Raw genomic sequence first — 14,401 nt, 5'->3', positions numbered from 1 at the left:
TGCTTCTAATCAAACGTTAAAAACTAAATAAAGTAAAAGATTTTTTTTTTAAATCTATGAACTTAAAAAAAATATATATACACTTTTGAAAAAGCTCATAAAATCACGAAAATGAAATTTAATATACATGTACAGAAAGTTTGTCATGGAAACCTGCCTGATGAGGCTGTGGTACATATTTTTTTTATCTATGACTGCAGAAAACATGGAGCACAGCCTCATCAGGCAGGTTACAAGGCGACTGCTGAATGTCGCAGTTGCTGCCAAAAAGCCACTAAAGGCAGACTGCAATTTAAACACTGTCTCCAGGTAGACAACAGGAGTGATTCACCTCCTGCTTTCAGGCCTGCAGCTATCAGGCTTGTGATGTTCTCCTTCATCTTATAGATGACAGAAATTCATTTTTGGAGAGGCACAAATAATTTGTGTGGCATCTTATTTGATGCAGAAAGCCTGATTGTTCTGTAAATAGTTGGAAATTGATATTTAAAAAAAACAAACATCTTGGCTGCATTTTTAGAATTTTATCAGTCAACAGTGTCATGGCACGGACATACGCGGATACCAGTGGAACTGGGCCACTAGCATTTGTTGATGATGTGAGTGTACAGGGACATATGCTGATCAGATACCACTTCACAGCGCAAATGGAACAGAGAAGCTTTACAGTTACTGAAGGCAAAACTGAAAGCAGAGAGACCCACAAATAAGCAGCAGTGGCTGCAGTGAAGGTCTAGTGGAGTGTCTTAAGGAATGAAACAACATGTGATGAAGTCCATGGACTGTAGAAGTAAACCTACAAAAGCTATTTATTTATTTCAAATTCAAAACAATCATGTTTCAATAAACCTGAAAAAGCACAACGCATTTGGAATATTTTATTATGGCACACAAAACATGTAACCACATTTACAGGGTATCAGAAAGGATTTTTTTTGTATTTGGTATATAACAGTATATCAGTATAAAGTGCCCAAAACAATGGTTATGGTTTTGAAGAAGACTCATGGACTATTAAGTCCTGTTTTCTACTGTTTATCATGGCTGTGGTTTATAAAGTGAAATTTACAGACAATCATTAGGTTCTACAGAACATCGTCATGGTTACGGCGCATTTAGTGCATTTTTAAAAGAAGAAAAAGAACCAGCTGAGCAGGTTAATTTATTATTTATGCAAATGTCACGTGCAGAGGGCTGTGCTACCCTGATAGTGATAATAAAAGAGTCTTACAAAAGGTAAATTACTCTAACACACACAGTTTCTAACTCAATAGTCTTGACATTATGTTGGTTGATATGCAAATTTATCTTACTTATAATACTGATATTTCCCAACAAATATATATTTTTATATAAAATAAATACATTTGAAACATCTTTTAATACATCTTGTACTTGAAATGAAATTCTTATGAATTTTACAACAAAATTCTTTTGCCGTGTGCATAATATTCATTAACATTTTAGAGCGTAAGAATTGAAACAGGATCACAATATGTTGCAAAACTCTGTGCTATTTTTAAAAAGAAGTGCATGCAGTGCAAACAGAAAGGGTGACTTACAAAACTTCAGTACAAAGAAGGAGATAAGAAAAATCTGACTCGTGGATAACGCCAAAGTTACAACTGCCCGAAGACTGTAGTCTGAATCCGAAGCAACTATATTTTAGGACAGACGATGCATTGCTGGGCCAAATGCAAAGAAGCAACAACATGGTAAAGAGGAAATGGTACAAAACTGAGGGAGAGTGGGTGAATGTGACCTTTCCATTAGTTTACACAATCTTAAAACATAGAATACCAACCCACACTTAGAGTGCATACAAAAAGACACCTGCATTTCCAAACATCATCATGGTTCCTTCATACAGATACATGTGTTAGACACAAACATTACTTACATTAACAGCAGTATGTTTGTGAAGTAACAGGAGTGACACCAACATTACCAAAACGCTGCACAAATGTATGGCAAAGCAGCTTTGGGTTTCAAGTGTCTCTGATGTGGGCAGAGAGAATAGAGCTGCCAGAAAAACATAACAGACAAAACAAACTTTCATTTTCCTGTTTATAAAGCAAAAATCCTATTAAGTCAAACAAAACAACTCTACATGTGTGATTGCAGACTGTGCACAGAGTTGGGAAATCTATAAATTTTTTTACAGACTATAGATAAATATAAAAGAATATGTGCCATTTTGATTTTATGAATGAAATCGTAAATATGTTTTTGTTGAAAGTGCCACCTGAAAATGAGTTCTAGTTCGACATGCGACGACAAACAAGTACAAAGGTATTGTGTGGGTTTTCTGGTAGTTGTAAGCACAATATTTCAGTAACTAAGCAACTTGAAGTAAAAGAAGAGTAAAGTAAAGAATGATTAAAAATAGTGCAACCAGAAGCACGACGGTGCTTCCTGTAGTGGCAAGAAGCAGCTGCCATCCTAAATTAAGGTTAAACAAAAAAGAAGAACCTAGATCACCTGACTGGAGTCAAACTGTCACTACTGAAGGGTTTGGATAGATTCTGGCAGGCATGTATCATCCCGACAGTAAGGCATTCTGGAAAAATAATGTACAAACTCTGGCTCTATCATTTGTCCTTCATTTTCCTAAAATCAGGCAAACATTTCTTCATTTATACAACTTTCCTACTGTTGTGGCTGTTCGATAGCCACACCTAGGTTGTCGTAAATCTCCTTCAGCAGCAGTAGAGCTGTATCCTCCGATTCCCTAACAAGCAGAAAGACAAACCTTTTATTTGAAGTAAAAATATTTAAATCATTTCCATCAACCCTGCACAGATACGAAAAACTCACCAGTAACACAGATGAGACTGGATGGCAAACAGGTACTCGTTGAAGCTCTCAATGGGTTTCTCCTGAAGCACATAGTCGATGCGTCGACCTCCATTTAACATCCCCATTTTAATCTCACGATGCTCTCTTTCTTCCACTGACTCTGAGGACTCTGCCTCATCAAACCCTCCTGAAGGGATAGAAATCATTTCAAACAAGGCTGCACGCACCGAAACCATGACAACACCCAACGGAGGCTCTTTGCTTTTACTTACCCTCTGTGGTAAAATAATTAACAGATAACTAAGTGAGAGCAAAGAGGGAAGCATGTGCTGTTTGCAGTGAGCAACACAAAACTAAATTTACAGAGTAATAAAAGTTAAATGCAAACTGTGCAGCTAAATCCACTTCTGCAAACACTATTAACAATACTCTGAGAAGTCTACTCCAAACATCAATCAGTATATACTACCATCATAGATCCTGTCAGATGGGGTTGGGACGCTACCCCATGGCATTAGTTAATATACATTTTAGGCTTAAAAAAGCAAAACAAACAAAACGTGTTTTTACGGGTTTATATTAGTGAAGGAGGTTTGTCAATACTTGTCTACTATGACATTTTAGTTCATTTTATGTAGTATCAGGTACGTGTATAGTTATAGGCAAATCATGAGTAAATGTCAGTAAGTTGGGGTAGTTTTGACTGATGTGCTTGTTAGCTTGCAATGAATCCCTCGAGGCTCCCCTAAAAACCCCAATGCACTTCTGATGAACCTGCTGCTGTTGGCTGTTAGCGTCTCAATCTATCTTTGCATGTACTGGCTTGTAATCCTGACATTAAAACATAAAAACTCTCAAATAACATTCCATTAGAATAAGGTTGTAAATGAATACCTGTGAGCCCTGAGATAAAAAACAAAAAAACGGTATCCTGTCACTTAATTGCAGGACGTGCACCCACATGTAGCTACTGCACGAGGTCTACAGATGAATATCATATTCCAGCTAATTTCTCATGTAATTAAAAAAAGAAAGAAAAGAAAACTTGACTGCTTTAAAACTGCTAGTGCTGCTCGTTCAGTCCACTGCTTTAGTTACACCGGCTTATGATACTGAGGATCCACCAGCCAGAACTAAAAGGAAAAGCGGGAGGCAGAAGCCTAACGGAGCCTGAGTCAGTAATGAGCTACAGGAAAAAATACATCATATTCCCTCTTTGTATATGAGCAAATGTAAATGCCGATGTAAACCTCTGCAACTGAGCAGCAAAGTAGAAATAATTAATTCTGCCTCTTTTGTATGAATACTGGAAACATGTTAGTTTTCTAGGTCAAGATGAGTAATGATGTATTCATAGGCTTAGAGCTTTCTAAGAGAGGACTAAAAGGTCATTAAACCAATGTTACAGCAGCTATAAATTACAATGAGTTAATTACTTGTTTTATTAATCAACCCCACGCAAATGACTATGCTAGCTTACCTCGAAAGTAATGCCTATGAATGGCACTAGACCACGCCAGTATTTTAGTCCAAAAATTAGCCCCTTTGTCTTCCCTCTTAGTAGAAGCAGTGACTGCCGCTGAGGCTGAGGTTCATAGTAAAGTAGTAAAGGGTGAGGGAAGCAGAAGAAAACACCAGATAGAGCAGAACAGAGGAGGGCAACATGCAGAGAGGGGTGAGAGGAGTACGAGGAGACTGAGTTAGACACACGTGTGCACATTCGCTCCCACACGCAAACACACACAACACACACAAATAAAGCAAATGAACATGCGTTATTTACCCTGCGTCTCCTCAAGGGTTTTCTCTGTTGTAGTTTCTCCTCCTTCCCCCGGAGGCAGTGCAGCAACCGGCAGTCTGGCAAAGGACTGCCACGCAGTCCGTAATGATCCCAGAACATTGTTCTTCAAATCCATGCTCATTCGGGTCAAGCTGTCCTTTAGTTCTACAAAACAAAGAGAAACGGAAATGAGTTCCTACAATAGTACAGCTTATTTCAGTACAGAGAAATAATCATACCCAGGTGCATCCTCTTGCGGCCTTTATGGTGAGGGATTAGCATGGGCTCCAGGTCCACCTCGGAAACAATCATGGGCTCTATCCGATAGGCAACAGGATCATACTAAACACAGATAAAAGACATAAAAGATGACCTCTTTCATCATGTGAGTAGAGAAAGAGTCCAGCAGGTGCTTGTCTATATACCAACTATTTCTTTGGCAAATCTTTTAATCTTGAATTCAACAACTAAATAAAGAAGTAGTAAAGAGCAAAGAAGCTGTCTACTTTAATCCAATTACCTTAATCTAATGCTGTTAACATTTTTCATTTCCTCTTTTTTTCCCCAACTCATACTGGCAGGTGAGGTTTCTTTAAGAGATGAGTGCAGAATCAGAGTGGGCATTTGAGTTAAGTAAGGAGTTACTCACTGGGTGGTAGATGTTGTAAAAGCTCTTGCAGGTGGGGAAGGTGTAGTTTGGATCGATGCGTTTAAGCCCACGTACAGTCAGAAACATACCAATTGGAGAACCGAATGCAAAAAACGTCTGAGGGTGGAATTCAAGCTGCGGGTAATCAATGGATACCTGTGGAAAAATGGTGGGGTTAGCTTGTTACAGTGAGTTATAATTTAAACAGATTCTGTTGTAGGACACACACACACACACACACACACACACACACACACACGATAGAAATTTCTCCCTTGGTTAGCTGTGCCATCTGAAAATATTACAACATCCAGGAAGTACACCAGCAGGTGAGGAGGACACCAGGGAGATGGCCACTCATGCAGGACTGACTCATGAGTGTGAGGACAGACAGACAATGGCACTGGGATGTACCTTTCAATGGGACAAACACGGTACCCTAATAATGGCACAATATGACAAAAGTTCTCTTATCATTGATCTGCTGTAGTTTAGCTCCCTTGAGAGCCCCCTGTTCTGACTGAAGTATATATGAACAGAAACTCCAGACACAGTTAGGTCAAAGACAGCAAAGGACAAAGCCGAAGAGTATGTGGACACCATGTGAGACACACCTGTCCCTTGGCTATGCCTCCATTGGTCTGTCCAGGTAAGCGGGCGGAGGGGAGGAGAGAAGCAGGAAGGTGATGCATCAAAGCTTCACCCCCCGAGCAAAAATAACAATGGTGTATTTGTCTGCATGTGTTGTACCTGTCCAATGCCCACATCGAAGTACTCATAGTCCACAGCACTAGTGACAGACTGCGGCCTGTGCAAGTGGAACTGCTGAGGTGGTAATCCTGAAGACTCATTGCCATCCTGAGTACTTGTCACTTCAGGCTGAAGTTGTGGCCCTTGTGCCTGACACACTGCTCCCATCCTGCAGTCCTGTTATGAATAAGAAATATAAAACATTATCAGCAGGTTTTCCAAACATGGCTTAAACTATGTTAAACCAAAAAAAGGAAAGTAAATTAGCAAATTCATGTAAATCACTAAAATTCACCAATATTCTCCAATTGCATTTCATTCAAGTACAAATTCTTAAATAAAAAATAAAAAAAAAGGAGGAAGAAAATCCACATAATTGAAATGAGCCAGACCTCTGGAAGCCATTTCCTTCTGACATAATTCAGGATCTTCTTTCTAGGTCCAAGAGGAATTCCCAAATCTTTAAGATCACTGTCACGGCAAAGAGCCTAAAAAAGAAGATTAATTGGTTTTCTAAGTAGGATCAAATGACTCAGTGGGTGTTATTATGTGAACAGTATACAACATGTAATCCATAGATAGAACCTTCAGTTCTCTCAGTGTGTATATTCATTATGTGTTACCAGAGATTCGAGATCCAGGTTTTCGTTCTGCAACACATCCAGATATTGCTGTAGGCCCAGTCTGTTCAGAGTCTGCTCCAGTGTGTTGCAGTTCAGATGACAGGGCTCACCAGAGATCTTACGTAGAAGAGGAAATAGAACTGAAAAAGCCATGAAGAAATATACAATCTTTCCTAATCAGTAAAGTTTCATTATTCTTTGCTGGGAATGTCATGTTGTACCCCTTGTCTAGCTTGTGATTCATCCCTCTGATTGGTTAGCAGATCAAACAGGATCAGTGAACCTGCAGAAGTAGAGGCAAAGCAGAAAAGTTAAAACTCTGCATTTTAGGTCCCACTTCTTTGTGATTGCGAGAGTTTCTGCGTTTGCACATCTCTAACCCAGGCTATGGCCTACTACTGAAACTGTCCCGCTGAACTCTGGGTGTCTCTGCTTAAAGAGTACATGTAGCCTGTTGAACTCCGAGGCCACTGTGTCCACTATGGTCTGGCAGTAAGTGGGGCTGTTATAGAAAAACAAGTCCAGCAGAGTGTCATTGGTGAAATGTCTCAGCCTGCTGATGCTGGGGAGAGTGATCCTCTGGATGTCCCTGGGAAGTGGGGAAGACAAGAGAAATCAGAAAACAAGAAAAGCGTCTAACAGGGTCATGAGCTGGACTGCAACAGAGAAATCCTGTTTTGTTGATGTCCAATTTCTGTTCATACTTACTCATCAACACCAGTGGCATCTCCATGTAGAGCACTGTGCCAGTTGACTGGGAGGAACTCTACTCGGCCCACCTGACCTTCCTGCTGAGCACGCTTATAATGAGAGGCCAGGAGGGATAGGGAAACACTCCTGAAGTCATTCACTGGAAAGATATTAAAAGAGGTCATAAACACACATGGGAACATTTATATATACATATAAACAAAGAAACTTACCACACTGTATGATGGATCGGAAACGTAAGTCGCACGCAGGGCCAATGCCGTGCACCATGAAGACAACATGGTCCACCTTTTCTGGTTCACCTGCAAACACACGTACAAATATGATGAGCCTAAAGCGCTGACTGTGTGGGATACTTTCTGAAACTGGTGACGAGTAGCTTTCACCACATTATCATACATACCATCAGGTATTTCTACAGAGATGTTGTCTACTCCCCTTTTGACAGTTCTTGGCCGGGTATGTTCTGAGGGGGAGGACACCCAGTCATCCTGCAATCCTATTGGCTGATACTGCATTATCAACTGAGAAGAAAAACAGTGGGTAGAGACTTATATGGGTGACAAATAAGTTTAATTATATCTTTTTTTTTTTTAAAGATAAACAAAAAACAATGCTGATACAATAATACATAAAGTAAGAGAAGTTGTGACATTAATAATAGTGACCCAAAACAATACGCTTGCACAATAGTTTGGTGAAGTACAACAATGAGTAATATATGAACAAATGTCATCCATGTCATTTGATTCCAGTTACAAAAATGTGGCAATTGTCCGTGTCATCTACTTTTAAACAAATTAGAATCAACCCCAACAAGTTCCAGTGGCCTCTCCCATTCCTGCTGTAAAAGTAAAGTCCTTCCATAAATAAAGTGTCCAAGTTTTTCTTTTATTCACATCTCTGAGACCTGTGATTTCCACATGGAAAAGGGAGCAGTGTGTGAATCAAGGATCTCATCTCTGACCCACATCACCATTATAGCTTTCCTTGCTAACATGAAAAAAGGCTGGATTGGATCTTTCTTTTGTTTCCAAACCTTCCAAACCAGACAGATCTGCTGAAACTTGTTGACCTTTTGCTGCATTAACACTTGAACATAGTGGTGCCCGGCACATTTGATTGCAATGCAACCTGGTGTTAACGAGGCTTACATTTGAAACTGGGACAGTCTGGAGTGGTTCCTGTTGTGTACTTACAACAGATGAACGGACATGTGCAGATGTGTGGTAAAATATTATACTGTAACTTTTTATGCCTGCTGCAAACTGCCATGAAGGTTTACCCAAAGTTAACTCCTCAGAACAGCATCTGGATATCTAAAAAAAAAATAAAAATCTATCTAACAGTTCTGAGTCATCTGAGCTTAGACTCAAAGTTTTTGATCTCTAAATATCTGTATAAGATTTGATGTATTAAACTGAACTGTCAGTGAATCAAATGTTTTAAGTCTTCCATTCTCAAAAAGATTAACAGCACCTGCTCTTTGCCAAAATGTAAAATTTGATAAGTTTCCTGTGATAACAGCTCTGGGTTATCAGCCAGTGTTGTTATAAGATAAAAGAGGGAGAGTGCTATTAAATAATTTTGTGAGTGCTCTCCAAGCTCACATCACATTAGTCATAAGAAGATTGTTTTTGGCAATGGGTGGCTTTTTTAAAATTTTACCCAGCAGGTTCACAGTAGAGAAAATCTCTAATATTTTATTATCTAAATAAGGTCTGTTTCCTGGTTGTTTTTTTAATATAATAAATGTAATTTGCTTTCATTTTGTTTCTAATTCAGTGAAATAAAAAACATTTTAAGTATGCAAATAGTTCTTTGGGTGCCAGTCTCATGAACAGAATCACTCTTTGATATTTTAACAGCAGGCTTTACCTTCGGATTGTGTAAGATGACAGTCTCTCCAGTGGGAAAATCCAATTTCTTCTTCCATTCATCTGAAGTCACTGATTTCCTATAGGCTTCCTGCAAAATATTTATATATTAAAAGTGTTACTTAAGACCAAAGTTGAGAAGACTATAAAGTTAGAAAGTAGTCAGCTATAGAGAAGGAAGGAGTGCTGGTGAAAGGTCATTATTTGTGTCTGACTACCTCCAGATCCTTGCTGAAATCCTCAGGATAAGGCATGAATCTGGTGTCTTTATCTCCTTTGTAAAACCAGGTGCACCTGCGGACCTCAGAGGGAGCTTGCTCCCAATACACAGCGTAACGCTTCCTTTCCTTGACATGTACATCATACCGTTGCCCTTCCACAGCTACCACCTTATCCTCCTCGCCCTCGTCGCTGACTGCGAGGTAAAAACATACAAACGCAGATATAAATAAAGAAAGCACTCTGGTGCTTTGATTTAATTACAGCGTATGCTATTTTTACAGGACTAAAGAAGTTACTTTACAAGTTAAATTTGATCACACGTTTTACTTTGCAGCAATTACTGGTCACTCATCAGTGACTTCATCAGCATCACCAAGTGAACAATAAGTTTATTCTTCTGAAATAATTTAATCATGTACCTGCTGTTAGAAACACCGTCCGTCTTTAGTTTAATGGACACTCATACTCTTTTATTTGTCAACTTAACCTTTATTGACAACATTTTGTACAACACCATTCATATTTTCATTGCGGTTGTCACACACAAGATCAATATTAATAATAATAATAAAACTACATGCTTCCCCCTAAACGTAGATTTAGACTCTTTCTTTGGTGTTTAAATATTGTAAAATTATCTACTGATAAGTACATCTTTCTGAACCCTTGAGGAGTATGTTATTTGTTCAAAGAGTCATACTTTTAAAATGACATTCTTATACCGCTGTTTTATTATTGCGTTCGTTTTCCTTTGGATGGGGATGTTCAAAACGTTAGTGTGTCAGTGGGAGTTAAGAACACTAAGACACACCCAAACCAACCCTGAAACTGAACTTCGGTTGGTTAAATTGTTAATAGCAGGGAGCATGTCCTAACAGAACAGTCAAATGGCCTACTGGGCATTTAGCCAGTGATAGCAACACTGTTTTGAAAGTTTATCTTTCCATCAGTTGTTCCAGGAAAACTCCAACTTTTGTAATAATGACACAGGGATTATGCAGTTTTTCCTGGATACAATAAAATCAGGTCTTACTTCCTGGCATTTTCCTTAAAGGAAAATCACAAGTTTTAATAAAAAAAATTTTTTTTAACCAGCTTTTCAAATGGGATTTTGTTTGTTTGTTCCCAGTATAGAATCCATTTTTATGACCTTTGTTAAGCAAACTGACAAACACATGTTCGTATCCTCCAACCACACCCTACTGTCAACAAAGGCCCAGAAAAATGCTTGCTGATATAACCCCAGACTATCCATTTGTAATAATTTAAGTACACAGTATCTTTTATAACGTACAAGTAAAATACATTCTTACTGTTGGTGAAGGCATTCTCTAGTTTGTCAGAGTCTTCTCTGCTGAAAGGAAGCCAGGAGGTGTTGTCATCAGCACGTCGACAGAAGAACCAGTGAGGCTGCACTTCTTGGTAAGGAGCATGAGCTGACTCCATGTCAAGCATCTCGAAAGAGGACGCTGAAGAAGGAGAAGCTTCGTCCACCACAGGTGAAGCCTGAAGAAAAATTATGGCGACATGATCAAAATCTGACATCAGTATTTCTTCCTGTGCTTACTGTCTTTGGAACAGTGCACTGTTCAACTCAGCAATTATTAGAACCAGTAAATTCAAAAGTCCGAACCAGGCTGTGCCTTTCTGTAAAATCCTATGAAGCAAGCCCAAACCATGAGACAGAACAAGGGGTGTCAGGAAAGACAGGATTAGGCCTTGTCTTTGTAAAAAGCACAAAGCCCTACTTTATGCTTTTCTTTACAAGCTGCCTCTTGTCTGTTCTTCTTTCCACAACTGATAAAACTATAGCTTGTAAACAATCTACTTCCACTGAAAATCCAGTGTTAACACACAATGCTGCCAGTAATAATTTTGGCAATTCATTGTGTCAAACAGTGCCTGACACAACACCCGCCCACATTACTGACAGCAGCCAAATCAGTCTGCATTAAGCATCTGGACAGATTTCTAATGACTGAGAATAAAGTGGAATGTGACCGAAGAACCTTCCCTAGGAATTAAATCTTGCTGTTATCTTGCAAGTAAAATTTCTCCCTGAGACTTTGTTAGGCACACAGCTAACTGTACCACATATTTAATGACATGTCATGCAGGGGGAAAAAGCAACAAACCATCAGGAATGTAAATGATAAAACTCCAAAGTCACAGGCAGAGATATTCTGACAGTAGCCCAGATGATCACACCAGGATTGTTGTCACTTTTGCATTACCTGCTTTACTTAAAACTTTACAATGAGTCAAACCACAAAAAACAAACACTATTTAATGTCCATCTATTACTACTACACACTACCAGAGTGGCTCTCAAACTGCAGATTGGTGAAGTTAAAGCCTCAGTCAGACAGGCCTAGAGACTGGCCGGTGACTGGCTGGGAACCCAAAATCTTAATTTAGATTAATATGGCTTTTATATTGTGATGCATGCTTAATAAGGAAGTCCCAGAAAGGCAAAGAAGTCACCCCCACTGAAAACACTGCATCCAGATAAACATAATCACCTTCTGGGATATGAAGTTTAAAAATTACTCCCATTATCCTGCTGTCCTTTATTAAGTGGCTCTACGGAGTAGTGGTTTACACAATTGGCTAACAAGGGAAAGATCCCTGGTTCCTTTCTGGGGGGAGACAGATATCCATTGGGGGTTGCATCAGAAAGAAGATCAAGCATAAAAATCTCCAAATCTGACTGCTCAAGCCTATCCTTCATGCCTTTGGGTTTTTGTTTTTTGCTAATATGTCATTTATGTCTCCAAAAGTTGATTCCGTTCATCTGGACGTAGTGTTTTGTGGGAGAAACGTTTCGTCACTTGGATGATTGAGCATGCATCAAGATGTCATTTATGCTACATTTCATTTCATTTATAGTCCCTTCTGTCACTTTTTTATGTCTGGTGAAACAGGTTAGGACTAAATTCATATTAGGGTTAGTGTTGCTGCATCCAGCAACATTTATCCCCCCCATGGTTATGCATGTACCCTCACCTGATCCTCAGGTGTGCTCCCCGTGGCCACTGTCTTAGTGGGGTTGTCGAGCAGGTCTTGGGAGTTATCGCTTGGGGCAGCCCGAAAGAGACCCCCCTCTTCACCTTCACTGACTGACATGAGCTCGATGATCAACTCTTACATGAAGCGGGCAGAAGGCCACACAGTCACAGGACATGTAACAACAGAGTTCTGCATGGATGACACAGACAGTCAGTGGCATCCCATACATAACCTGTTACAACGTGTAAAAACAAAAAATACAAAACGAGTGAAAGTGTTGCAGCAGATTGTGGCACAGGGAGAATCACAGGTGGTGAGAAAAGAAGAGCCAGCTAAGCTCCAAGGATAAACTGACAGCTGTCTCCTTAGCTGCTGGTCAGCAACGGTGAACAGAATGGAAATACAAAAAGCTAAAAGTTCACTCACACAACGGCTGTATGATAAGTTGTGATGACGTACGTGGCAGGGAAACGCTGTACATTATCTTGACTAAAACAATGTTCATGGTTAACTGCCACGTTGTAAGCCTTGTATTTTAAAGGATGCAAAAACACAATCGCCGAGGCCAAGAGTTGTAGCGCTGGTTGAGGTTTATGCTAACTGAGTTACAATGGCTGGACGGGACGCTATTATTACAGTTCTTTTTGTTTCCAAACAGTGTTATTAGACATCACAGCATTAGTAACAGACAGCTGTTAAGTTAAACTCACCGACAACTTCACAAAGACCTAATGCAGAGGATTTAAATTGTTTGTTTATTCTATCTTGTCGTGGCTAGCTCGGTTAGCCGAGGACAGCCTCCTGAAACGATGCTAGATTGCAGTGACCTCGGAAATATGAACATTACTGAGTGAGCATTCACGACTGACTACAATGTAGGTCAAAACCACAGACTCGGGATAACTACATCAATTTGGATGTTTCTCCGATGCCTGTACTACAAAGTGTGATCATTAGAAGGCGAAGTGCTTAACCATAGCGTCTAGTGTTAGTATTAGTCTTCATAAAATAAAACAAACGCATCGTTATCATTAAATTATTTTCATATATTTCTTATAGGTTATTATAAGAGCAGTTACATTAAAACCCAAGGAATAGTATCACAAAACATGAACTAAAGAGCTGCATTTTTGTAATCAAAATGAAATCTACAAGGGGCTCCTGAAGGTAACGTTACATTTACGTCCCTAACGTGGTACGGGGTGTTTCACTGTGCTGAAAACGAGGTGTACCCTACTCTGACACTTGTGCATTCATCCAGTTATATACAAAAACGTAAACGTGACGAGTGTCAAAAAGCCATCATCCACCATAACCTGGGATATTTCGATCCTGTGGGGATATCTTATAATATGGCAGAAGTGACAAGCAGCTGACTTTTGTCCAGATGCATGCTTAACTTCCCTGACTTTCAGCTGAGAGATGTTTTATAACTCCACCACCGAGCACACTGTAGATGACTAAAACATAGTTTTATGAGATTGTAGCAGCCGAACCCAGAAGTCTTAATGCGTGTTTGGACTGAAATCTGCACAGGTATGCGTAAAATGTGACTGTAGTAGGTGTACACTTTTCAAAAGAGATGAGTAACCAAGTCACACACGGGCGCACCCATTTGTGGAAGCGTAGCTTTCTCACGGTTGTATTTTCTGCAGACTCTGAGTAAACTTGTCACAAATGAAGAAGCCCAGAAGCTGCACCCAGCAGCACTCACTTGGCGTTAGATTACAGAACACTGCCTCATCATTCCCTTTTGTTAACATCTGGACATGTGTGGACCAATGCGCTGAGCGAGCTTCCACATAATGCAATATAAAACACTTAGATTCAAAAGCCGTTTTTGTTGGACTGGTGTCAAAGCAGTCTTTAATTCACACTTCTACTCCAGGGCTTCTGGAGGGAGGAGTGAACAAAGACACACCCAGTCCAACAAGCGTGTGAGACAGCCGGAGTAATGAGCCTGTGTGGAGCAATAAGAGGA

General features: G+C 39.7%; 1 protein-coding gene across 3 annotated transcripts; it reads right to left on the bottom strand.

Annotated features, from left to right (window-relative positions):
* Positions 1-792: 792 nt before the first annotated feature.
* ddhd2 (DDHD domain containing 2) lies at positions 793-13,254 on the bottom strand. 3 transcript variants are annotated; one of them, XM_076890820.1, is made up of 20 exons: positions 13,131-13,254; positions 12,418-12,609; positions 10,725-10,917; positions 9,408-9,604; positions 9,191-9,280; positions 7,716-7,836; positions 7,525-7,614; positions 7,310-7,451; positions 6,982-7,190; positions 6,823-6,884; positions 6,602-6,718; positions 6,371-6,466; positions 5,979-6,155; positions 5,843-5,869; positions 5,229-5,384; positions 4,819-4,921; positions 4,583-4,744; positions 4,280-4,384; positions 2,818-2,986; positions 793-2,731 (listed from the first exon to the last, which is right to left on the bottom strand). In XM_076890820.1, the coding sequence occupies exons 2-20, from the start codon at positions 12,535-12,537 to the stop codon at positions 2,650-2,652; spliced, it is 2,418 nt and encodes an 805-aa protein (XP_076746935.1). In that variant the 5' UTR covers positions 12,538-12,609; positions 13,131-13,254; the 3' UTR covers positions 793-2,649. The 3 variants fall into 3 exon arrangements, with proteins under 3 accessions (XP_076746935.1, XP_004544562.1, XP_076746936.1); XM_004544505.4 differs by lacking the exon at positions 4,280-4,384; XM_076890821.1 differs by lacking the exon at positions 5,843-5,869.
* Positions 13,255-14,401: the final 1,147 nt, after the last annotated feature.

This window comes from Maylandia zebra, linkage group LG12 (genome assembly GCF_041146795.1).
Source record: "Maylandia zebra isolate NMK-2024a linkage group LG12, Mzebra_GT3a, whole genome shotgun sequence".
NCBI classification, from domain to species: domain Eukaryota; kingdom Metazoa; phylum Chordata; class Actinopteri; order Cichliformes; family Cichlidae; genus Maylandia; species Maylandia zebra.
Note: the sequence above shows the minus strand (reverse complement) of the source record. Positions and strands in the feature narration are given on the sequence as shown.